General features: G+C 45.7%; 1 protein-coding gene across 4 annotated transcripts in view; it reads left to right on the top strand.

The window, feature by feature from the left end:
• Garre1 (granule associated Rac and RHOG effector 1) overlaps window positions 1-22368 on the top strand; it is an 81851-nt gene extending 59483 nt beyond the window's left edge. For 3 of the 4 annotated variants that reach the window (XM_041653723.1, XM_041653724.1, XM_041653725.1), the window contains exons 10-15: window positions 7084-7209; window positions 11687-12678; window positions 16410-16575; window positions 18310-18447; window positions 19336-19414; window positions 19836-22368. In XM_041653723.1, the coding sequence (XP_041509657.1) occupies window positions 7084-7209; window positions 11687-12678; window positions 16410-16575; window positions 18310-18447; window positions 19336-19414; window positions 19836-20144 (1810 nt within the window). In that variant the 3' untranslated portion in view covers window positions 20145-22368. The remainder of the gene's footprint in view (window positions 1-7083; window positions 7210-11686; window positions 12679-16409; window positions 16576-18309; window positions 18448-19335; window positions 19415-19835) is intronic. The other variant, XM_041653726.1, reaches the window with a different exon arrangement.
• Window positions 22369-26688: the final 4320 nt, after the last annotated feature.

Here is a 26688-nt window from a genome sequence, read left to right as displayed (position 1 = left end):
TGGCTCCATGCCACCAAACCCAATGACCTGCTCTAAGCCCCAGAGCCTGCACAGGTGGAAGAAGAGAGTGGACTGCTCCTACAAGCTGTCCACTGACCTCCACACACATACAAAGAAAATTAACTTGGGGCACTGCAGAGGTTGCTCGGTGGTTAAGAGCACTTTCCAATTTTCCAGAGGATCCGGGTTCACCTTCTAGCACTCAGACAACTCAACTTTCTATAATTCTAGCTCAGAAATTTAAAGCTGGTATAGTGTCCTGAAATCAGTGGAAATCAAGGGTAGGTAGGTAGGTAGGTAAGTAGGTGTATTGATAATAGAGGTCTTTTTTTTTAATTATTTACTTCTATTTTTCATGTATGTGTAAGTACCTACATGTATGTATATGCACCACATGCATACCTTGTGCCTTCAGAGGTCAGAAGAGGGTGTTGCATCCCCTAGGCCTGGAATTAGAGCCACTATGTGGGTGCCGTGAACTGAATCTGGGTCCTCTACAAGATCAGCAAGTGCTCTTAACCACTGAGCCATCATCCAGCCCCGTATTTATATATCATTTTATGAAACAATAACTTAAAATGCTCACTTTTTGCCGGGCGGTGGTGGCGTACACCAGCAGTTGGGAGGCAGAAGTAGGTGAATATTTGTGAGTTCGAGGCCAGCCCTATCTACAAGAGTTAGTAAGACAGCTAGGGCTGTTACACAGGGAAACCCTGTTTCGAAAATCTGGGGAAAAAAAATAAAAAATAAAAAACCCAAAACAAAAAGCTCACTTTTCTGTAAGATTTTGCAATTCCTGAATTCCTAATTAAAATTTCCAATTTAATCTCATTTTAAAAGTTTTTTGTTTTTGTTTTTTGAGACAGGGTCTTATGTAACATAGGATGTCATGTATCTGAGAATGACTTTGAACCGTGATCCTCTTGTCTCCACCTCCTGAACTAGGATTGCCTGTAAGGACTCTTATTTTGAGAAAAACAGACATAGTGTTTATATAATTAGGTGAATGTAAATAGCTATTACTAAACTAGTTAATTTTCTACCGAAACACTGCCGGCTGGTGTGGGTCATCTCCTTTGTAATTCCCTGTTCCTCCTGAAATGGCCTTGTAGGCTGTAATCCCTACAAAGGCGCCCTCTGCTGTCTATTGTTGGTAATGATGAAAAATGATAAGGTTTTTTTTTGTTTGTTTGTTTTTTTGGTTTGGGGTTTTGTTTTTTTCTCTTAAAAGCTAAGATCAAGTATCTCCTATGAAATGCTGGAGACCAAAAGCATTTCAGATTCCACCTGTTGTTTGTTTATGTTTGTTTGTTTGTTTTGTTTTGTTTTGTTTTGTTTTTTGGGTTTTTCGAGACAGGGTTTCTCTGTGGTTTTGGAGCCTGTCCTGGAACTAGCTCTTGTAGACCAGGCTGGTCTCGAACTCCCAGAGATCCACCTGCCTCTCTGTTGTTTGGTTTTAAGGTGTTTGCACATGGACATGCTGAGGTGCTGTGAAAATGAAAGTGAAATCTAAGCACAGAGCTCTTTTGTGTCTCAGACAGCGATGCCCTTTGGCCAGCACTCGTTTATACAGTATTTGCAGTTCTCTTGAATTTTCACTACGACTTTGCACTTGAGATCAGCTGTGGAATTTTCCACTGGTATTGTCATTGCTAGCATCAAAAAGTTTTGGATTTTGAGCATTTTACGTTTTCAGGTTACAGATATTGGACCTATACAAGTCTACATTCATTGGAAAGGCTGAAGCGAGACCACATTACTTCATTCTTGGGAAAATAATTGTCAGACAACTAGTCAAGAACTTACTAAGCCAGCCATAATGGTACATGCCTATCTTCCTCTCACTGAGGAGGCTGACAGAAGGATCGCCACATTTAAGCCATTATGAGCTACATAAACAGCACACCCCTCGCTATGTCTGTCTTTCTCTTTCACACACAAATATTTTATTACGTTCTCCGCACTTGTCAACACATGATGTAACAGGAGGAGAATGACTGTTAGGATGATGAGCGTGGGAGTTGAGGAGGCAGATACAGTGAGCAGTGTCAGAGTGTATGAAGTGTTGTCATGAAACAGGGACCACCTTAGATCAGTGGGTAGAGCACTTACTGAGCAAGGGTGAACCCATGCAATATGAGTGCCATGACACATGAACGAACACACACATACTTGTAAGAAATAGAAAACTTTCTTTAAAAAAAAAAAAAACAAAAAACATGGCTGGCAAAATGACTCAGCTATTAGGCGTACTTTCTGCAGAGGACTTGAGTTCAATTCCCAGCACCCATTTTGAGTAGCTCACAACCATTTATAATTCTAGTTCTGAGGATTTAATGCCTCTGACTTAGACACTGACAGTCTCCAGTACAGACTCACACACATATTAGTAATTAAAGATAATAAAGCCAGGCATAAGCCAGGCGATGGTGGCGCACGCCTTTAATCCCAGCACTCGGGAGGCAGAGGCAGGCGGATCTCTGTGAGTTCGAGACCAGCCTGGTCTACAGAGCTAGTTCCAGGACAGGCTCCAAAGCCACAGAGAAACCCTGTCTCGAAAAACCAAAATAAATAAATAAATAAATAAATAAATAAATAAAAGCCAGGCATAGTGGCTCACGTCTTTAATCCCAGCGCTCAGGAGGCAGGGACAGGAAGACCCTGTGAGTTTGACGTCAACCTGGTCTACATAGCAAGTTCAGGCCAGCCAGGACTATATAGTAAGATCTTACCTCAAATAATAATAAATAATAAAAGAAACAATTATCTTGTATGAAAGTTGAGTTTTAAAAGTTAATCCCAGTATTTAGGAATCAGAGGCAGGAGGACCATTGCTGTTCATCACTGAAGGAAGTCAAGATAAGAACTCAAACGTACTCAAACAGGGCAAGATCCGGGAGGCAGGAGCTGATGCAGAGGCTATGGAGGGGAGCTGTTTACTGGCTTGCTTCCCATAGCTAGCTCAGCCCACCTTCTTGTAGAACTCAGGACCACCAGCCCAGGGGTGGCACCGCCTACCATGGACTGAGCCCTCCCCCATCAGTCACTAAATGAGAAAGAGCAGCATCTCATCAAGGCATTTTCTCAGCTGAGGCTGCTTTCTCTGATGACTCTGACTCGTGTCAAGATGACGCAGAAAACCACCCAGCACACACCATCATAGCTACTTGCAGCTGTCCATAATCCCAGTTCCAGGCAATCCTACACCTCTTCTACTGGTGTGAGTGCCATGCATGTGGTGCGTGTACATTCATTTAGGCAAAAATCCATACACATCAAACAGAAAGAAAGGAATCTTATTAAGGGGGACAGCGGTAAACATATAATATATTCTATGCTTTTTAGTATGTACTTGCTAGGTCATTTTTTTCTTCCAACAAAATAGCCACTTGTAGCCAGGCATGGTGGTTCATTCTTGTAATCCGAGCACCAAGAAGAAGGCAGGAGACTTACCATGAATTTGATGACAGACTGACTAGTCTCCACAGCAAGTTCCAGGTACCCTGGAATGCAGAAGGAAACCCTATCTAGAGAGTGAAGGAAGGGGAAGACATACTTCCATTTTAAACAGCTACTTTTTGTATATTTAAACTGTTTTCCTTTCAATATAAACTGACTACTTGCTATGTACCAGACATTTCTCTTGAAGTTGATTGTGAGTAAGAGAGAGGGGCCTTCCTTGAATACAGTTTAATATCTTCGTAAGGGGGAAGGAAACAAAAAGCGCACATAAGCGATGACTTGAGAAGGACACGGGGAATGATGTATATCACAGAGAAGGAAGGAGCCTATTTTAGAGAGTGAGGTCAGTCAGAAAACATTCCTTTGAGGCTGTGATGTTTAACTGGAGATGAGAGGCCATGCTGAGAGCATTTGGGGGAAGCCAGACAGAAGGAACAGCCATCATAAAAGTCTGGGGAGCAGACTGACATGGTTAGAGATGGCAGTAGGGAAGTGCAGCAGCCAGGACTCCCAGGGCCTTGGGGAAACTTGGGTTTCAATTTGAAATATCAGTAGGTTTAAATGAGTCTCAAAAGATTTGTCATCTGGGCTCCTGGACAGTCTTAAAGGTGTTTTATTGGTCAGCTTTCAAGGCTAATGCATAAACTAAAACTTGATTTGTTAATTTCTCAGAAAAATAAATAACTAGGAACTATAGCATTGCTTTTTTATCAGCAGCAAATAATCGCTTAGTTGGTAAAACCACAGTGGCAAGCCTGGGCTCATTGAGAAGTAGTCCCTGGGCTGAGGGACCTGGAGCTGTTGTTGCAGCTAAGGGAACTGGGTGTTCAAATCTTGATCTGTTAAACAAGCTCTCCTAGGAACCCAGCGTCAGACTTCTTTGTTGACTGGTTCTCATCCCCATACTTAAGTTTCTTCCCTAGCCAAGTCATGTTGGGAGTACTGCTGCCCCTTTCCAAATGGCTGCAAAATGCCCAAGAACTGGCAGAAAGCCTGTTTCTTGGACAGTTAGCTCTCCAATCAAGAAGAGGCTTGTGGGCTGGAGGGATGGATGGCTCAGCGGTTAAGAGCACTAGCTGCTCTTCCAAAAGTCCTGAGTTCTAGTCACAGCAACCACATGGTGGCTCACAGCCATCTGTAATGAGATCTGGTGCCCTCTTCTGGCCTGCAGACACACATGCAGGAAGAACACTGTATAGATAATAAATAAACCTTTTTAAAAAAGAAGAAGCTTGTTGTGGAGAGACTGTAGTGGACACAGTAGTTCCAAGAGGTGGTTGACTGTTCTGAGAGCTGTCCAGGCAAAGGCCCTCAGGCGTGACAAATTAGTCAGAACAGGGAAGACCTTAGGACAAGGTCACAAGCCCTTGAGGGCCATAATAAGAGGGAGAGTAATTTGGAGATAGATAAAAACCCTTGACTTGAGGGTTGTGTCTAAATGTGGTCAAAAACTATCTTAAGTCAGGTGTTGTAGCCCACACTTCTTATCCTAGTACTCAGAAGAGTAGAAAGGTTATAAATTCAAAGACAGCCTCCTATTTCGAAAGTGTAAAATGGAGATTGGGGGAGGCGGAGGCTGGAGGGATAGCTCAGCAGTTAAAGGCACTGGCTGCTCTTGCTGAGGATTCAGTTCCCAGCACCCACATGGTGGTTCGCAATTATCTGTAACTCTAGTTCCAGGGGTTCTAATATCTTCTCCGACCCCTGTGGACATCAGGCATACACACGGTACATAGAAATGTAGCCAACACATACACATAAAATAATTAAACACACACACAAACCTAACAATCACATCAGCCTCTTCTTGCTAGACAGGGAAATCCATGGAGGCCTCTGGAGTCTCTCATTCACAGAACATGTAGCAAACACTGGGCTTCCCACACCAAGCAGTTCTCTGATTTTCTGTAGACACTTGAATTTGGTGCAAACCACCCAAGGTTAACACAAAGCTCAGTAGGCTAATGACTCAGTCCTACAAATCTACTTCCAGTTTCATATCCAAGCCCAGGAGTTACCTGTCCTTTCTAACCAATCGGCTGTAATTGGGAGTTCCCAGAATCTCTTCTTCATGTTTGATAATTTGTTGTAATGGCTCCTAGAACTCAGAAACATGTAAGTATGGGCTAATTATAAAGGATCCCTCAGTAGAGATAGATGAACAGCCAAAGGAAGGGTACATGGAAAGCTAAATGGGAAGGGCATGAAGCCCCAACCTCTCCAAGCAGACCCCTTCCTAGCACCTTGAGTGGAAGTTCTCCAGTTTTGGTGATTTTATCATGTAAGTGTAGTTGATTATAACTTTCTCTGGAGCACCTCCCACTGCCGTCATAGGCTGGGAAAGTGGCGCTGAAGGTCTTCCCAAGCTTCCCATGGTGCTCTGGTCTTTCTAGTGATCAGCCCCCATCCGGATGGACCCAGGAGTCCATCAGCGGAGAAACTCGGTAGAATGAAATGCAATTTGGAGCTGATATTCCATCTGAGTTACGGATATGTGTGCAGCATCTGTGCTCCTCTTTGCTCCATCCCAACACTACCAAAACACCCACATCACCTAGGAAGTTCCAAGTGATTTAAAAGCTCTATGTCACTGGGCAGCACTCGGGAGACAGAGGCAAGTGGATCCCTGAGTTTGAGGCCAGCCTGGTCTACAGAGTGAGTTCCAGGATGCCAGGGATACACAGTTCCAGTCTTGATAACCAAAACTAAAAAATAAAGCAAAATAAAGCACTGTGTCAGGAACCAAACTAGAACAAATGACACTTCTAGCATCCTTGTCATTCTGGAAATTATCAGAGTTCAGAGCGCAAACGTGTGCGGATGGTCTCAGCTGCATGCATCTACTTTCACTCTTATTCAAGAAAATACATGAGCCGGGCGGTGGTGGCGCACGCCTTTAATCCCAGCACTTGGGAGGCAGAGGCAGGTGGATCTCTGTGAGTTTGAGACCAGCATGGTCTAAAGGGCTAGTTCCAGGACAGGCTCCAAAACCACAGAGAAACCCTGTCTCGAAAAACCAAAAAAAAAAAAAAAAAAAAAAAATACATGAAATGGGAAATAGGTTTTATAAGAAATTTATTAAATGATACCTAGTTTTTAGGCTAATGTTCACAATCTGAGAGTAAAGTAAAGAAGATTCAGCTCAGATTTTCTTTAGTTAGATGTGTACTAGATGCCTTAGAAAACATTTGACAGTATTTCCCTCTTACAGTGGAAAGTCTAGCTTTCTTTAAACATGCTCTTCTACAGCCATGCGCCCTATGTGTGTCATGTCTTGTCTGAGCATGCTCTCTGCTGGAGCATGCTCCCATTGAGAGACCCATGGTGCCAGTGTTTTCTGGTGTCAGACTTCCTGTTTCCATTCTCCCTAGGTTGGGTGTTTTCTTGGGGGTTGGGGGAACAAGTTTCCCTCTGTTGAAGTCTCTATGTATACAGACATCTGCCTGCTGGGACTAAAAGACATGCACTACCATACCTGGTACTCTGTTTTTATTTTTTTGTTTTGGTTTTTTGGTTTTTTATGCTAAAAGTGTGTAAGTTGTAGACTTTTCCATAATGCATTCTCTGAACACCTGTACAGAGAAGTATAGCCAAGACTAATGTGACCTGGTTTGTGCCTAGGTGCCTGAAGGAAGACCCTGCAACAATGTCCCTGCTGCAGAGAAGTCTGGATCCTGAGAAGACCCTGGGTCTGGTGGATGTGCTCTACACAGCTGTGTTGGACCTAAGCCGCTGGAGGGCCGGGAGGTTGGTGTCCCCTTGACTCATTTGGTCTAGCTGTACAAGTGGTTTGCATTTTAGAGCCACAGCCAGGAGCACTCTAGCCATACAACCAAGCATGATCCATGTGTGCTCATGCCACAGAATATATGTGTGAGTAAGTAAAGCAAGAAAGAAAGCCGAGCACGGCGATGGTGCCTCACGCCTAAGCACTCAGGAGGCAGAGGCAGGCCCATCTCTCTAAGTTAGAAGCCATCCTAGTCAACAGAGTGGGTTCCAGGACTGTCAGAGCTGCTACACAAAGAAACCTTGTTTCAAAAACCAAGAAAGAGAACTTCCTGGTGCCTTTATTTCAAGATAGGTCAAACATGCAGAAAAGATGCCAGAATAAAGCAAAGATTTCTTCTTTCTCTGTTACGCATGTCTTTTTTTGTTTTTTGTTTTTTGTTTTTTTGTTTTTTTTGGTTTTTCGAGACAGGGTTTCTCTGTGGTTTTGGAGCCTGTCCTGGAACTAGCTCTTGTAGACCAGGCTGGTCTCGAACTCACAGAGATCCGCCTACCTCTGCCTCCCAAGTGCTGGGATTAAAGGCGTGCGTCATCACCTCCCGGCTGTTACCCATGTTTTTAATCTGTTAACACTTGGCCTTCAGTGTTTTAATCAGAAAGGAAGGTCATGGAGAAAACTTTTGCTCCAGTTTCCATTCTCATAAACAAAAGCAGAGAAAAACTTAGAAAATGTATCTTTCATGAAGCTTATTTGTACTTGGAAGTAGCTGAAAGTCAGAAGATTACTCTGTGAGTTGTTCGTATTAGCACTTCAGCCATGCCTGAGGGCTCTAGCAGGCCCTAGCAGGCCCGAGCACCGCAAACATGGCACTGGCAGGCCTTGCCCTTTCTCCTTCCCTCTCCCTTGTGAACTTTAGACTATATCTCTAAAACTAGGCACCAAGGTCTAGTCCCATGTTTGGACACTTTCTTATGCCAGACTCATTCCTAAGGCAGATCACTAGGGTCCAGCTACCAAAGTATTGAAGTCCAGCAATGGAAAGCCCCGCTTTGGTCAGGCAGCAGTGGTGCATGCCTTTTATCCCAGCACTCAGGAGGCAGAGACAGGCAGATCTCCAAGACTGAGTTACAGGACAGCCAGTACTACTCAGAGAAATCCTGTCTTGAAACCTCACCCCTCAAAAAAGGCCCCCTTTGGCTACCCTAATTAACATGCCCAATCAGAACAAACAAACTCATCCTAACACTGTTTCCTTTTCCTTTTATAAACTCCCATTTGCCTGTGGGTCTGTCTCCTCTATCCAGAGGCAGTCCTTTGTCCCTCTGGGACAAATATCCCTTCTTCCCTTCTTTGTCCCTTTCCTCCCCTCTCCCTTGTCTTTGTCTCTCTGGAGCAAATAAATCTTTGTGCTGAGAACTTCATCTTGCTGTGCCCTGTGCCAGCTCTGGTCCTTTCAGTGCCCTCATTTATTCCTTTCCTTTCCTGACAGACTCCATCTGTACCTCAAACTGGCCTCAAACTTACTCTGTGTCCAATAGCCTGGAGCTTTTGAAAGCATCTCCTAGGGTGACAAGCAGCCATACCCTGCTTTCTCCTCTTAACACATGATGAGTTCAATGAGATGTCTTGTGAAGGGTCATAGCAGCCATCAGCTGCCTTGTCCCCTGCCTCATGCCATATTATCTATAGTATTCTCCTGGTCTACATAGTCAGTTCCAGAACAGCTAGGGCAACACAGAAAGACCTTGTCTCAAAAAACCAAAAAGAAAAAAAAAAAGGAAAGAAAGAAAGAGTACTCAGAAATTCTTCAAAGTGCCAGTGTTGGTGCGCATGCCTTTAATCCCAGCACTTGGAAGACAGAGACAGGTGATTCTCTGTGAGTTCGAGACCAGCCTGGTCTACAGAGTGAGTGAGTTAGTTCCAGAACAGGCTCCAAAGCTACACAGAGAAACTCTGTCTTGAAAACCAAAAAAAAAAAAAAAAAATCCTTGGAAGTAACAGCATCAATACATAGTGACCCTAACCCCCACCCCAGCCTCGTACTGTTTGCATTTGTCCATTGTTGTTCTGCTGAATCTGCCAGTTGCACCTCGACACTAGCCAGGGCCTGCTCTTGTGTGCTATACGTAGGTGTCACTCCAGCTCCAGACATTACCATTTCACAGCCTTGTGTTAGGCACTGGGTATTCATTTCTTTATATATAAAGCAGATGAACCCAGTACACCACCTGCCCTAGTTTACCTTTTGTTGCTGTGATAAAGACCATGTATGACCAAAATCAACTAGGAGAGGAAAGGGTTTATTTGGCTACAGATTATACAGTCCATCATCTAAGGAAGCCAAGGCAGGAGCCTGGAGGCAGGAGATGAGGCAGAGACTGAGGAGGAATGCTGCTTACTGGCTTGATTTAAATGGCTTGCAAAGCTGCTTTCTTATACATCCCAGAACCACTTGCCCATGGGGGTGGCACTGCCCATAGTGGGCTGGGGTCTCCCTCATTAATCAATGATCAAGAAAATGCTCATAGTCTTATCCTATAGCATTGCCCATCAATGGAGGTTCCAATTCTCAGATGACTAACTTTTTTTTTTTTTTTTTTTTTTTTTTTTTTTTTTTTTGGTTTTTCGAGACAGGGTTTCTCTGTGGCTTTGGAGCCTGTCCTGGAACTAGCTCTCTAGACCAGGCTGGTCTCGAACTCACAGAGATCCGCCCACCTCTGCCTCCCGAGTGCTGGGATTAAAGGCGTGCGCCACCATCGCCCGGCTGACTTAATGTCAGGTTGATTTAAATAAATAGCCAAACAAGCCAGGTGGTGGTGGCACATGCCTTTAATCCCAGCACTAAGAGGCCGAGGCAGGTGGATCTCTGTGAGTTCTAGGATAGCCAGAACTTGTTGGGAGCTGCAGATCCCTGGCCCCTTGACTTTCTTTGCTTGTCTCAGACCCTTTGCCTGCTGGAGTGAACTGAGCAAAACACCTCTGCTTGCAGGTGCTTTGAGCACAAGACCTTGATGGCAGGGGAGTGGGTTCTGATGAGGCCTACAGCTGAAAGATTCCAAGAGCTGAGGCATGGTTATCAGTTAAGGATCCCTATATAAGCTTCCCCTGAGCACAGTAAACATGGCACTCTTGTATCAAGGATGACCCATGTCCCCGTGTCTGTGTGTGCGTGTGTTAAGTCTCCAGCTTAATTCCCAGCTCGCTCACCATCCCATAGTACAGACGCTACAAGGACTGTTTCACAGAGAAGCTGTGTCTCAAAAATAAATAAATAAATAAAAAATTTCAGGGCACCACCAGAAAGGTCTTTTTCCTCAAAGTCAAGCACATTCTTAGCTCTTCTCCACTCTTTCCTTCCTGTCTTCCTGTCTCTCTCTGTAGCTTACTTGCTCACTCTGTGGTGCTGGGGCTTCAAGCATCATCATGCTAGTTAGTAATCAGTAGTACCCATCATCATGCTAGTTAGTAATCAGTAGTACCCATCATCATGCTAGTTAGTAATCAGTAGTACCCATCGTCATAGTAGTTAGTAATCAGTAGTACCCATCGTCATAGTAGTTAGTAATCAGTAGTACCCATCATCATGCTAGTTAGTAATCAGTAGTACCAATCATCATAGTAGTTAGTAATCAGTAGTACCCATCATCATAGTAGTTAGTAATCAGTAGTACCCATCATCATGGTTGTTAGTAATCAGTAGTACCCATCATCATGCTTGTTAGTAATCAGCAGTACCCATCATCATAGTAGTTAGTAATCAGTAGTACCCATCATCATGCTTGTTAGTAATCAGTAGTACCCATCGTCATGCTAGTTAGTAATCAGTAGTACCCATCATCATAGTAGTTAGTAATCAGTAGTACCCATCATCATGCTTGTTAGTAATCAGTAGTACCCATCGTCATGCTAGTTAGTAATCAGTAGTACCCATCATCATGCTAGTTAGTAATCAGTAGTACCCATCATCATGCTTGTTAGTAATCAGTAGTACCCATCATCATGCTAGTTAGTAATCAGTAGTACCCATCATCATGCTTGTTAGTAATCAGTAGTACCCATCATCATAGTAGTTAATAATCAGTAGTACCCATCATCATAGTAGTTAATAATCAGTAGTAACCATCATCATGCTTGTTAGTAATCAGTAGTACCCATCATCATGCTAGTTAGTAATCAGTAGTACCCATCATCATAGTAGTTAGTAATCAGTAGTACCCATCATCATGCTAGTTAGTAATCAGTAGTACCCATCATCATAGTAGTTAGTAATCAGTAGTAACCATCATCATGCTTGTTAGTAATCAGTAGTACCCATCATCATGCTAGTTAGTAATCAGTAGTACCCATCATCATAGTAGTTAGTAATCAGTAGTAACCATCATCATGCTTGTTAGTAATCAGTAGTAATCATCATCATGCTAGTTAGTAATCAACACAAAAGAGGCTTTCGTTCTTCAATTTAAGATGTCCTCTTTTCTTTTTCTCTTGTTCATATAGGGAACAAGCTTTACCCTGTATACAGATCCAACTGCAAAGGGACATCTGTGATTTTGGGAACCAGGCTGACCTGCCATCTGGAAACGGAAGCAAGTCCTCAGGTCTGCAGAAGACCTTCTCCAAACTGACATCTCGGTTCACCAAGAAAGTGTCATGCACCACCTCCAGCAGCACACACTATTCCAAAAACGTCTTCACAGCTGTGTGTTCAGAGGAGAAGGCCAAGATGCCAGGCAATATGGATACACGGTTACAGAGTATTTTGAATATTGGTAACTTCCCTAGGACTACAGACCCTTCCCAGGCGGCTCAGAATTCCAGTAATCCAATGGTCAATGGTTTTCTCCTGGAGAGACATGAGAACTTCCTGCATGGGGAGGATGGCAAGGACGAGAAGGGCATGAACTTACCCACTGACCAGGAAATGCAGGAAGTGATAGATTTTCTCTCAGGCTTTAACATGGGCCAGTCACATCAGGGGTCCCCACTAGTGACAAGGCGTAATTCTACTGCCACTGCCATGGTGACTGAACAGAAGGCAGGAGCCCTTCAACCACAGCAGCCATCACTGCCAATGGCCCCTCCAATACGGCCACCCCAGGCTGGAGCACACACACCTCTGGCACCTCAGCAGCAGTCTCCAAAGCAACAGCAGCCCCAAGTCCAGTACTACCAACACCTGCTCCAACCCATTGGATCACAGCAGACTCCACCCCAGCCTCGGGCACCTGGGAAATGGGTCCATGGCTCATCTCAGCAGCCAGCACCTCCCATGGCAGCAGGCCTGTCTCCTCTTGGTCAGTGGCCTGGCATATCTGATCTCAGCTCTGACTTGTACAGCTTGGGCCTAGTGAGCAGCTATATGGACAATGTGATGTCAGAAGTTTTGGGACAGAAGCCACAGGGACCTAGGAATAATACCTGGCCAAACCGTGACCAAAGTGATGGAGTCTTTGGAATGTTGGGAGAGATTTTGCCTTTTGATCCTGCAGGTAGGTGAGGCCTTCCCACTGCTCACCACATTATAAAAATACAACACAGTTGCTGATGAATTCCTGGAGGCCTAACCCCACAGCCTTATGAAAGTACAGTACTTGTATGTACTAGTATGCTCTACTAGTAAGCACCAGCACCTGCCCCTGCCTCTGCCCCTCAGCTGTCCTTAGGACTTTCTCACTGTCTGGAGGGAAGTGTCTGGTGGAGGCAAGTGCAGGGGAGATGTAGCAAGAAAGGAAAGCAGATTGGGGAAGTGGCTGAGAAAGTAAGGGAGAACCATTAGTCGTCTTGAGACCCTCAATCTTTTTTCTTCCTTCCTCTGTCTGTCTCTGTCTCTGTCTCTCTCTCTCAATAGGGTTTCTCTGTATCCCTGGCTGTCCTGGCACTCGTTCTGTAGACCAGGCTGCCTTGAACTCAGAGATCTGCCTACCTCTGCCTCCTGAGTGCTGGGGTTAGAGGTGTGCATGGAGGCATGCACCCCCACTGTCTGATGAGCCCCAATTTTGTAATCCTGTTATTATTTTATGTTTTACTCTTTCTGGTACTGGGGATTGAACCCAGGGCCTCTCACATGGTAAGCAGGCACTCCACCACTAGCCGTATACCCAGCCCATCTTACATCTTTTCTTTTGAAACAGAGTCTCACTAATTTGCCAGCTTGTTCTCAGACTTGCTCTGTAGCCATGGTAGGTTTTCAGTTTGGGATCTTGGGCCTGGAAAGATGACTTAGTGATTAAGAGTACCAGCTGCTCTTGCAGAGGACTCAGGTTCACTTTCCTCTTCTAGTTTGGGTGGGTGCCATGTGCATGTGGTGCACTGATATACATGCAGGTGAAGCAAGCACACAAAAATTTTTAAAAAGAGAAATTAAAATAGGTGTGATAGTGCAAACCTTTAATCCCAGCACTGGGAAGGCAGAGGCAGATCTCTGAATTGAGGCCAACCTGAACTATTAGTGAGACCTATCTCAAAAAGAAAACAAACAACAAAAAAAAAAGAAATTTGGTGAAAGATACTAGCATTTCTTAAAACAAACATCTCAATATAAAATATCAATAGTAGGATTTTTTTTTCCCTTTTCAATTTTTAAATTTATTTACTTTCTTTTTTGTGTGGCCTTGGCTGTTTCAGAACTCGATCGGTAAACGAGGCTAGCCTTAAACTCAGAGACCCGCTTGCTTTGCCTCCCAAGTGCTGGTATTAAAGGTGTGCGCCACATCCACTTGGCTCATTCTGTCATTTTGCATTTTGCTCATAGCTACCTCTTTTGCCCCCTCCCCCACTGGTCCTTTCCTTCTCCCGAACAGGCATCTTAACGGGATTATGCCCTAGTCTCTGCCAACCTGGAGGTTCACAGTATGCAGGGTGGGTTCACATTTCATTTACTATCCCTGTCTTTTGGGGTTTTTCTGTCTTTTCTGGAGAGGCAGCCCAGATCCTCATGCATGTTAGGCAGACCTTCTTCAACTGAACCATATCCTTTTCTCACCTGTTACCTTCTTGTTGGCATGTCTTCAAATGCCTCTGTTCTGGTTTGGCTTTGGTTTGTTTGCTACCCTGCACAGCATTGTTCAGCCCTGTGCAGAGTATGTTTGGCCACATCTTTTTCTGTTTGTTTGTTTTTCAAGACAGGGTTTCACTGTTTAGCTCTGGCTGTCTTGAAACTTACTTTGTAGACCAGGCTGGCCTCAGACTCACAGAGATCCACCTGCCTCTGCCTCCTGAGTGCTGGCATTAAAGGCGTGTGCCACCACTGACTGGCTTGCCACATCTTAATGCATTCTGAAATTTGGTCTTTGTCATAATCGCTGTCTTTACACTGAACAAGCAAGTCTGATGCCCCATGCTCAAGAAAATAATTGGCTCAGAGTTCAGCTTGAATGGCAGTGATGTAACCACTCTCTGGCTTTGCTAAATTCCATGATGTAGTTGCTCAAAAATCATCATGTGATTCTCTAAGTTGTTAAATACTGCAGTTCATAGAGGCGAGACATTGGAAAATTTAAGTTAGTCTGTAGTAATAGGGGCGGCGGCAGGGCTGCGTCCCCAACACCCCAGCCGCCTGCTCGGCTAGCTTATGCCCCGAAATAATTACACGGACACTGTATTCTTTTAAACACCGCTTGACCCATTTCTATCTAACCTCTTCTAGGCTAATTCTCACATATTAATTTAGCCCATTTCTAATCATCTGTGTTGCGCCCCTAGGTGCACTTACTGGGAAGATTCTAGCCTATGTCCATCCTGGGTCGGAGCTTCTTAGCGTGCGTCTGCCCAGGAGCCAGGAGCATGGCGTCTCTCTCAGGCGTCTGCTCCGGAGAGCAGAGCTGTGGAGTCTGACCTCACTTCCTCTCCCTCCCAGCGTCCTGTTCTGCCTACTCCTCCCACCTATCTTTCAACCAATAGAATGGGCCAAGGCAGTTCCTTTATTAGCCAATGACCTTCCTCCATCATTAGTCCATAGAGATGGCTCGTGAGCATCTGCTGCTCTTCCAGAAGACCTGAGTTTAGCTCCCAAACTTCATGTCTGGCAGTTCTGTACATCTGTGACTAGAGCTCCTGAGGACCCAGCGCCACTGGCTGGCTTCCAGACACCCACCACAGAGGCATGCGCACACACACACACGTTAATTTTTTTTCTGATTTTATATGTATGAATGGTTTGCCTGTACATATGTGTGTGCACCATGTGCATACCTCGTGCCTGCCAAAGTTGGAAGAGAGCTTAAGATTCCCTGGAACTAGAGTTATGGATGGCTGTGAGCCATCATGTCAGTGCCTGGAAGCAAATCCAGGTCCTCTCCAAAAGCAACAAATGTTCTTAACCATGAGCCATTTCTCCCAGCCCCATATACACACAAATTTTTGAAAAATAATTTTGAGATTTATTTTTTTGTTTGTTTTGTTTTTGAGAAGGGTCTCACTCTATAGCTTTGGTTGGTTTGGAACTCACTTTGTAGACCAGGGTGGTGTTGAACTCACTGAGATCTACTTATATCTGCCTTTGCTGGGATTAATGGTGTGAGTCACCATGCCCAGCCTAGATTTTCATGTATATGAATGTGCACCATATGAGTGCCTGAGAATTATGGATGGTAGTGAGCCATCATGTGGGTGCTTGGTAATGAACCCAGGCCTTCTGCAAGAGCATTAAGTACTCTTAACTGCTCAGCCATCTTTCCAGCCCCTTAAAAGTTTGTAAGTAGTTCCTATTTGTATTAAAAACTTAGCTTTGGAACCAGACCGATTGGTGCATGCCTTTAATTCCAAGGAGGCAGAGGCAGGTGGATCTCTGTGAGTTTGAGGCCAGTCTGGTCTACAGAGCAAGTTCCAGGACAGCCAAAACTGTTATACAGAGAAACCCTGTCCGGAAAAACCAAAAACCAGTTAGTTAGCTCTGTGAGACTGAGTCGGGTTCACTGAGCATTCCAGGCCAGTCTGTGCTATAGAGTCCATTTGTGGGCACACAGCAAGACTTTCTCAAGAAGCTTCGTCCCCTGTCCTCACTCATAGTAGGCATAGCCCTGCTAAGAGCCCCAGCTTCAGAGCTGTGTGCGCTAAGCTCCATCTCACTTCAGGGAGCGGCCAGAGCCTGCAACCAACTACTGAATGGCTCCCTGCCATGCTCTCTCCACTCTACCCTGTGTGCGGCCAGCTCATCCTCAGGGGAAGAAAGGACGAGGTCAATTTGGCCTTAAATTCCGATTTTTCCTTTGTCTCAACACAGTGGGCTCAGACCCAGAGTTTGCACGCTATGTGGCAGGAGTGAGCCAGGCAATGCAGCAGAAGCGTCAAGTTCAACATGGCCGCCGGCCAGGCAACCCCCGGGGCAACTGGCCACCCATGGATGATGCCCATCGGACCTGGCCTTTGCCAGAGTTCTTCACAGAAGGGTGAGTTCTGCGTACAATAAGGAAGCCAAATTTGGGATCTGGGTGCCCCATACAGCCTCTGTTCAAGGGGATGCTCACTGACTTTCATTCCTACTTACTGGGCAGTGAAAGTGTGATATGGCTAAATTATGGATTGGTCAGACCCTAATTTAGGACGCCAGTGAGTATGATGTGTCCACATGAATACACCTTTGCTATGAATGGTACTTCAAGATAGCCTCTTGTAAATGCAGTGCACATATGAGATTTTAAAAATATTTTCTATTTTTTAAATTAAAATATTTTTTAAAAATATTTATTTATTTATTATGTATACAATATTCTGTCTGTGTGTATGCCTGAAGGCCAGAAGAGGGCACCAGACCCCATTACAGATGGTTATGAGCCACCATGTGGTTGCTGGGAATTGAACTCAGGACCTTTGGAAGAGCAGGCAATGCTCTTAACCTCTGAGCCATCTCTCCAGCCCCTAAATTAAAATATTTGAGCTTAAAAATTGTAAATACGGGGGGCTAATAGAAAAAATTATAAGCACTTAACTTATGAATAAACCAAGAGAAAACAGACGAGCCTTCTCCTCTTAAAGCAAGGATCTTATTGAACAGTGTTTCATGTGGTCTTTCTGGGGAAAGCAGCATGGGTGTGAAACCCAAGAAGTTATTGGATGTTGTTATTATAGCCCACAGAAGTCAGAGTAGGCCTGGGGTGTGTAGCTCTGTGGTAGAGTGTTTACCTAGCATGTGCAAGGCCTTGCCTGAGCTCAGTCACCAGCCCAGCAGAAACCAAGGTGTGTGCTTCAGTTCTAGTGCATTGAAGAATATTAAGGGTAGGACACGGTGGTACACACCTACAATCGCAGCATGTGGGATGTGGACACAGAACAACTGTCATGAGTTCAAGGTAGCATGAGCTGTAGCAAGTTGGAGGCCAACCTGAGTTACCTAGAGAAACCTTATTTCAGAGGAAAGAAAAAATAATACAGGCTAGCTAGATGGCTCAGTGACTTAAAAGCGCTTACTGCTTTTGCAGAGGACCCAAACGGTTCCTAGAATCCATATGGTGGCACACAACCATCTATAACTTTAGTTCAGGGGAGTTGACCCCCTTTTCTGGCCTCCGAGGGCACCGGCACACAGGTGGTGCACATATTCATGCAGGCACATAAGGGAGAGTTAGGATATGCATCTCATATTACTTCCGGCTGAGAAGTCTGGATGGTGAGAGAGCGTCCCCATTTTATTTTCCCCTAAAGCCAATCGCTTACCAACCACAGGCTTCTGAGAAATAAAAGTAGTGACATGTAGCGTCTGCACTATAGGCTGGCACGTGAGCCAGGAAAGGGGCTGGAGATTTAAACACATATGCACAGAGACAGAGACATGGGGACCCTGGTCATCCTTGAAACAAGAATGACCCCTTTATTGTGTCCCAGGGTAGCTTATATAGAGATCCTTAACTGATAGCCATGCCCCAGCCAAACCCACTGGAAACCACTCCCTTCTCATCTGGAATTCCTGAGGGTATAGTGCCCAGAGCAGCTGCAAACACAGGAAAACAAGTTGTTTACAAGAAATTCAGGGACTGGAGGTCCACAGTCCCCAACAATGACACTGTTACTTTTGAAGCGAAAGTAAAATATCAAGTTTTGGCAGGGAGTGACAGCAAAGTCTGATTTGGGTCTAGGAGCTGTGGTAAGGCTGTGGGAGGTCCATGAACATTTCTCTCTGCTCTCAGGGACAGCCTGCACAGTGGCTGGTCAGGTGCTCAGGGAGACTCCGCCAGCTCCAGTGATGAGACCTCTTCCGCCAATGGGGACAGCCTGTTCTCTATGTTTTCAGGGCCTGACCTTGTTGCTGCTGTCAAACAGAGAAGGTAAGGATTGCTAAACCAAGGACTGGAGAATGAGATAGCTCTGCCTCGGGAAAGCCAGTGTTGCTCCTGCCAGCTTGCCCTGTGGCAGGTGGGGGACAAAGGCCTTTGCAGGCACCTTAAAGATCTAGCTTCCTGGGCCGGATAGATGGATGACTCAGAGGTTAAGAGCACTGGCTGCTCTTCCAGAGGTCCTGAGTTCAATTCCCAGCAACCATATGGTGGCTCACACCATCTGTAATGAGATCTGACACTCTATTCTGGTATGCAAACACAAATGCAGGTAGAACACTGTATACATAAAATAGATTTAAAAATGTACCTTCCATGAGGAAGAGGTTGGCCTGGGGTTGCAAGATCTGTAAGGGACTGGTAGGACACTGGCAGTAGTCTGTGAGAGAAGAAAGTTGCCCCTGTGGGGTCTATACCTGTCTAAGAGGATCTCCGGCTCAGATCTGCTGTAATGTAAAACTAACATGCTTTTTATTTCTTTACAATATTTTATTCTTTGACAGTTTCATACATGTATACAATGTATATTTATATTCATCATAAAGTATTTTTCAGTCCCCAACATACCCAGTGCATGTTAAACACTTCCAGTAACTATTAACTAGTTTTAATAATTATTAATGATTAGTTAATAATTAATGAGACGCCAAAGGTAGTTAACTCGGAGAGCTGTGAAAACAGCCAGTGCCATTTCCCTGCTGGCTGCAACTTCCTAAAGGGCTTTATAGGCTGCTGGCTCCCCTGTCACACTGACCTTGGTGGACCCAAGCCCTCCACACCCTGACTGGGGACCTAGAGACCAGAGCCAGGCACTTAATCTGCCTGTGCGCCATACAGAGAAGCCATGTGGTCATTGCTTTTTGTTCTTGATTCTTTCAGGAAACACAGCAGTGGAGAGCAGGAGACCAGCACACTGCCCTCACCACCTCTTCTTACCACAGTAGAGGATGTGAACCAGGTATTGTGACCTTGGGCCTCAAAGTCATAAGGGGTCATCTTTGTGGTGCATTATTTTCTCATGATTTTTGTCTAAACAATGAGATATGCTCACCCTAGCTGATGCAGTCTTCTGTAGAGGAAGCTCTGCCATTTGTCTAATGTGAGAGCCTCTTGGCACACCTCCTGTTCAGATCAGTTGAATAAATATAAGGGCGGGCTGTGGATGCATGAGTGGTGGGAGGCCTGTAAGTGTCTGTGTGCAGACACACGAGTTCCGTTCCACCGTTGAGCCATGATTACATGGATTGTGCAGGCACTGAGTGCTGATGTTACCATAAGAGCTTCCCTTGTGCGAGGCTGTGGGAAGCTGGGAGTTGGGTGGGCAGGTCACAATGACAACTCACCAGAAATGACACTAAGAACTCTCTTCTGTTTCCCAGGATAACAAAACCAAAACGTGGCCACCAAAAGCACCGTGGCAGCACCCTTCCCCACTGCCTAGCACGCTGCCCAGCCCTGCTGCACCACTTTATGCAGTCTCCAGTCCCGGCAGCCAGTGGAATGACACCATGCACATGCTGCAGTCCCCTGTGTGGGCTGCGACCAGTGACTGCAATGCCACCTCCTTCACCTATGTGCAGACACCACCCCAGCCCCCACCTCCACCAGCACATAAGGCGGCACCCAAGGGCTTCAAGGCCTTCCCTGGGAAAGCTGAGCGCAGGCCAGCCTATTTGCCCCAGTACTGACCACAGCTTGCCTGCTCCCCATCAAAGCTGTTGGGGCAACTGTCCCCAGGACTGAGTAGCTGATACTAGCCCCCAAAAGGACCAGTGCACCCCTGTCCCTGGGACGGAAATGTTCTTTGGGTCAGAGGTGATTGGCAGCTCCAAGTCTTTAAAGCCTGATTTCTCGAACTTGGAAGGTAGCAGACCCCTGGGAGACAGCTGAAGATGGAGATTTCTGATACTCAGGGGGATGCTGGCGATCTGCATGTTTAATAAGCACCTCAGGTAATACTGGTGCAGGTGGCCAGAGGCCACACTTGGGAAACACAGTCCGAAGGTTGTCAGTCCTGCATGTGGGAAAGGCATGAGGCCTGCAGGCTGAGAACAAAACTGACCATTCTTTGAAGCTCTCCTTCTCTTTAACACACTGAGTGAGACCCACACCCATCACTGATTTTTATAGATATTTCTCATGTAGGTTTTCAGTTAAAAATGTCTCCTGCCTAAAGCATTGGCTGTCTTAAGACCCCGGGTACCCTGGCTGGAGGTTAGCTCAGCACTGTCTTCATTTAAGCTTATACAAGACAAGACACTTGTGATGAGAAGCAGCCACCTGACTTCCCGTGGGTGGGTAGCTCCTCTGCTCAGAAGCACCCAGGGGTGCAGGCTCATGGGATTTACAAGAGCAGGATTGGGGAGCTGCTGTCAGAGGCAGCACAGTGGGGGTTTGTTGGCCCGTGCTGAGTGCAGAGCAAAGCTGCACCTGCCGCCCTCAATCCTTCCACCGTGACCAAGGCTCCGGTGCACCATGCTCCTCGAAAGAAGCAACTGTGGGGAGGGGTTGCACCAAGACCCCCACACTCAGAACCACAGTGACATTTGCGAGCTGGCTCAGAAGACAAAAGAATTATGATGTAGACAGGAATTCAAAGTCTTTGTTTAGTCAACGACAACAAAAAAACACCTCACTTTTAGTTAACATGTGCCATTAAACAGACATGGGGATATTTTCCAGCCAGAATGGATCCAGAATTGAATGGTGCTTAAATTGAGAAATAATAATAAATATATCTATATAGAGTAGACATTTCCCACTATATATTAATTGAGGTTGCAGAAAGTTCTTTATATAAAACTTATTTAAAATTTTCATATTTCATCTTTGAAAATGTCTAATTGAAAAAAATCCATGATATTTTCTGGTATGAAAGTTTGACAGTATTAATTTTTTTTTATATTTTCTTAAATCATTAAACCATTTTAATATATGTTAACTACTAATAAATGGTTTATTCTTTCTAACTCCATGTAAGCTTTTCCAACAAAGATTGTAATAGCACATTTATGTTCTCATTTTTCTACAGATAAATTTATATTTAAAAATACCAAAAAGAATCTATGTATACACACCACACACATGCACACACACATTCATACACAAGAATATTATAGAGGACCTGTTGGGTGTCTGAGCCCAGCCACCTGTGTTCTTAGTACTGTGTCTCCGAACTGCTGGAGACCTCGGCTGTTGTCATTTGTGCTGTGTGGGGGTGCCGTTCTGCCTGTACTGACTACCTTCACCGTGGGTTCGGAATAGTCACCTCACCATGTTTACAGAGAACTATTTTGTACATAGAGTTTTCCAGGCACGTGCTCTACACCAGCCCTGTGTGGCTGCTGTCTGTGTTAGCTGTCACAGTGTGCACACTAATCTGTTCAAAGTTCCTTGTGGCTGTTCTACTTGTAAAAACTTTCTCTTTCCTTCAGTAATGTGTCCACAGTGCCCTGTGTTTCGAGTTCTACTCCACGGCAGTACTCTCATTTTCATAGTGCCTCCCCGAAGACCTCACCCTGGGCCAGCACAGGTGACACTGTCATCTCTGGTCTGTTTTCCTCTATTAAGGAAGACATTTTGTCTCCATGGCTGTGAGACCGTGTGACGCGGTTTGTGTAGTCTCCATGTAGGTGCTGTTGCCAGCACTGCCTTGCCCTGAACACTGGTAATCCCAGGTGCTGCGCTTGGCAGAGGTGTCTTGCCAAAGCGCATGTATGTGCGTGTGAGTGTGTCCTCAGCACGGCCAAAGCATGGCTACCTTGCTCGGCATCGGCAGGACATCATGTGAATAGTTGTGACCTTCCAAACTGGAACTCTACATTTTGTATCTTACTTTTAAAGCTCCTATAAGTAAAATAACTATTGGCTTTATTAAAATATACATTTAATAATACTCTGTATCTTATTTAAAATTAACTGCAGCAGACACATGTCAGAAGTAATAGCTCACCTGGCAGAGATGTACAGGAGCTGGTTTCCAGGTCAGCTTGTCCTCTGAGCCTCAGACCTGTCAAGGGGAAGACCTCTCGGGTTGGGATAGGACTGGCAGGGAGCAGATCATCCAGCTACAACCCCTAAGGTCATTGGCCTCTCTAAGGTGTAACTAAAGCCTCTATGGGCAGGTGTTGACTGTCCCTAGAAGGATGTGGGCTCTTTCTGGGGTTGGTCTCTCCCCCAACAGACTGTCTAAGGGGCAAACCCAGGAATGGTGTTTTTTTTTCTGCCCTGTTCCTCTCAGTAAACTCATCTGTAATCACAGCCTTTTTGGGATAGATACAAGAGGATCAATACAAGGCCAGCCTGGGTTACGTTACCTAAGGCCCTGCCTGTCTCGAACAAAAACAGCATACAGGTGATTGGGCAGAACACAAGCTTAGTGAGCCCAAGGCCCTGAGCTGAGTTCCCCGTGCCAATAAGTAAACAACCTGCAGGAAGACAGATGACTTACTGTCTTCCTGTTTGACTTAGGTGCTCAGTACTATTAGCTACTTCTGTTTACATCAGTGGTAATGAAAGGAGCTTGGTAGCCCTACCGTGTCCTGGATAGGTTGGGGTGGAAGCTCCTGGAGGGCTTGGGAAGCCTCAGCCAATCTGAGAAATGGAGGAGCGCACCAGTAGTTGAGGTTCATAGGCGGCTGGGACCTTCCTTTCTCTCCGTGGGAATTCCTGCATCGTACCAGCCGTAGGTTTAGCCTGCTCTGTGCCATGTAGGAGCACCCTTGCCACCCACCTGGTCTGGAACAAAGGAAAAAGAACCTGGTGGTTCAGCTTCATGATTGTCAAGAGGCCATGTGGGTGGGCAGCATGACCGGAGAGTTCAGGGAATAAGCTTGTCTGACTTGGGTCCTGGATTTGACCTTACAACTGGACTTAAAATTCAATCACAGCTCCGGGAGAAGTGTGTGTATGTTCTTGTGTTGGTTACCTGTTGGAAATGTGGGCCTAAGGTGACAGGAAGGGCTCATTTACCATGGGATCAGGCCCTTGTTAGAAGGCCAGATTGCAAAGCCACAGAGAAACCCTGTCTTGAAAAACGAAAAAAAAAAAAAAAAAAAAGGCGGCCAGATTGTATGCAAAGACTTGTCCTTGTTCTTACCATACAGGGGAGACAACCCCATTTTCCCCATCCTTGGTGAGAGTACCAACAACCATTCTAGAAACTTCATTAAGAAAATCATTGGGTCTTTTTAAGGTCCTTTTAATCTTCAGACACACCATATCCCTTTAAGTCACTGCCATTAGATCAGGCTTTTCCAGGCACCCGCCCCTCCCCACCTACCCACACTTCCTTACTTACCCTGCTCCCTCCAACTGCTTGCGCTGTTGTGCTAAAGCACAGGTTCTCAAACTGTGGGTTGCGACCCCTATTTTAGGTCCAACGACCTTTTCAAAAGGGTCACCTAAACCATGGGAAAACATATTTATATTATAATTCATAGCAGTAACAAAATTACAGTTATGAAGTAGCAACAAAAATAATTTCTTGGCCGTGGGAATCATCACAACATGAGGAGCTGTATTAGAGGGTCGCAGCATTGGGAAGGTTGAGACCCACTGCTCTAAAGGCTCCTTAAGTCTCTAAATTCTCTGCCTTTGCTTGCCCTTACAGCACTCAGCGCTGCCCAGGAATCTGGTGTTTCCGATTGTTCTCACAGTGGAAAGCCCCAGGAGAGCTAAGACTGAATCTCCTTAGGACCACAATACCCAGACCCTTATCAGGCAACGTGTGGCAGAAGAAAGGGATTGTTTGTTGGGGCCAGGATTTGCCAATTCTAACATAGATTAAAAAATCAGACCTGACATAAGGCTCTCTATTGGGTTGAAGACTTGTTCACCAGAATTTTATCTGAACTGGAAGAGGAATTGTCATATGGGAGCATCGCGTCAGAATTATGTACCCTGTTTTTTGTTCTCACACTAACCCAGGCAGGACTAGATTCTCACTATATAACCCAGGCTGGCATCGAACACGCCTGCCTCAGCCTCCCTAGCGCCGAGACCACAGGCATAACCCACTACGCCCTCCTGACCCACGCATTATTCCTGGAGAGCGCGTGTGCACATCCTCCTCACCCAGGGCATGCGCACCAGTGTATTTCACCCATCCCAGACGTGCAAATGCAGGCGTTTTCTAAATCAGCACGCAGGTCCGACCCTGCGTCCGCACATGCGCGCATGCGCTCACCCCGCCTCCTCCCTGGACGTGCCTGGCTACACGCAGCTAGCCTAGGTACTGCGTGTGCTCGCGACCTCCCTGCGCGTAGCCTCGCTCTTCCGACCGAATGCGTGCGCGTGCCCGAAGCTCCACCCAGCCTGGGGGTGGGGACGCGCTCCCCAGCTCTCCAGCCAAGTGACTCAGCATCTTTGGCTGCCGCATCTTCCTAACAGCTCGTAGACCTGGCTTTCCCGCCTCCCGCGGGCGCATTCCTCTTGGCCTCTTACCCCCTACTTGCAGCCTACAATTCCACAGTCACCCTTGTCAAGAAGGCTCTAATCAAGGCATGATCTGGCCATATACCCTTGCCTCAGCTTCCCCATCTTTAGGACGCGGCTCTTTACTTCCCTCAAAGGCTGGGAAGTGCCAAATTCACAAAACTCCAGGGTTTTACCAGGGCTGCGTTGGCGAGAATTTCGACCCTTCCTGGACTTTCTAAACCTGTCTCTGCTGTCAAGTCCTCTTATGATCCGGTGCACGGACTAGGGCATCTTGCTGAAGGCCCTTGAGACCGGTGTGAGCAGGCTCTCATGCACGTTCTCGGCCAGGTTTTCTACAGGTTGTGCTTTGTCCCTGTCGTGTAGGCATAATCCCAAGAATGTTCTCTGGCCCAGGACCCTGTCGCTCCTGATTGGTCTTTACTCTGTGGTTTGCAGTACTTGGTATAAAATGCCCTGGCTGTTATGGTGGGAATAGAAAACAGGGTTTACCTTCTAAAAATTTATATATATGGTAAGTATTTTTGGATCCCCAGAACAAAATATATTTGTTTAATTTTTTGGGACAGGTCCTCATGTAGCCCTGGCTGTCCTGGAATTTGCAATGTAGACCAGACATTACTTAACTCTTAAAGAGTGCTGGGATTAAAGGCTGCACCACTACGTGCAGTTCCTATCAGATCTTTAAAGGCTTAAGCGTGTGATGGGGAGATGGTGAAACACCACTCAAATCTTTGGAGAGGCTTGTAGTTGTACCCACGTATGATAGTGCACACCTACAACTCTAGCGTTTTGGAAGCTCAGGCTCCATCTTTTATTGGTTTTTCAAGAACTCCTCTGTGGACCAGGCTGGTCTTGAACTCAGAGATCCGACTGCCATTTGCACCTTGAGTGCTGCGATCAGAAGCAAATGTGCCACTACTGCCACCAGGCCAGACATCTCTTTAAAAAAGGGTTGTAAGAGACAACTCCAAGAGCAAGGGGAGCCCTGTCTCTAGAGGTTTCCCTTTAAACGGAAGAGCAGAGGAGATGGCTCAGCAGGTTAGTCAGTTGGTCCTGAGTCCATTCATCTCTGAGTATTCCTTGGAACAGGAGGAGAAAGGGCAGGAGGAAAGCCTTAGCAGGTCTCATCAAAAGCACCTCCTACAGAAGGGAGTCTTTGAGCACTGCTGGGCCAGAGTCTGAGGAACCCTGGGGCGGCAGCAGCTGAGACTGGTATCTTTGTTAGTTGAGGTTCAGGATGGGAGTGATTTTTGTTGTTTCTCTCTCTCTCTCTCTCTCTCTCTCTCTCTCTCTCTCTCTCTCTGTGTGTGTGTGTGTGTGTGTGTGTGTGTGTTTGCGCGCGCGCATTTACAAATGCATGTGGTGGCCAGAGGACCTTGAGTGACAGTTCATTAGGACTGCTGTCCACCGTTTTTATTTGTTTGTTTATTTATTTTGGATTTTTGAGACATGGTTTCTCTGTGTAGCCCTGACTTGGCTTGGCTTGGCACTCACTCTGTAGACCAGGCTGACCTCAAACTCACAGAGATCCACCTGCCTCCGCCTCCAGAGTGCTGGGATTAAAGGTGTGCGCCATCACAGCCCGGCTTGGTTTTTTTTTTTTTTTTTTTAATTACACTTATTTATTCAAAGAGGTTATGCCGTGATGTACCTGTGGTCAAAGGACAATTTATGGGGGTTCTTTTCTGATATGTGAATTCCAGGGATCAAACTTAGCTTATCAGCTTTGGCAGGAAGTGCCTTTGCCTGATGAGCTATCTTGCCAGCCCCTATCCTACCCCCCCCCTTTTTTTT

The sequence above is a fragment of the Microtus oregoni genome, unplaced genomic scaffold (genome assembly GCF_018167655.1).
Source record: "Microtus oregoni isolate MIOR12 unplaced genomic scaffold, Mior012 000006F_ref0000085, whole genome shotgun sequence".
Lineage (NCBI taxonomy): Eukaryota > Metazoa > Chordata > Mammalia > Rodentia > Cricetidae > Microtus > Microtus oregoni.
The sequence above is the reverse complement of the archived record's forward strand: the minus strand, read 5'-3'. Positions and strand labels throughout refer to the sequence as shown.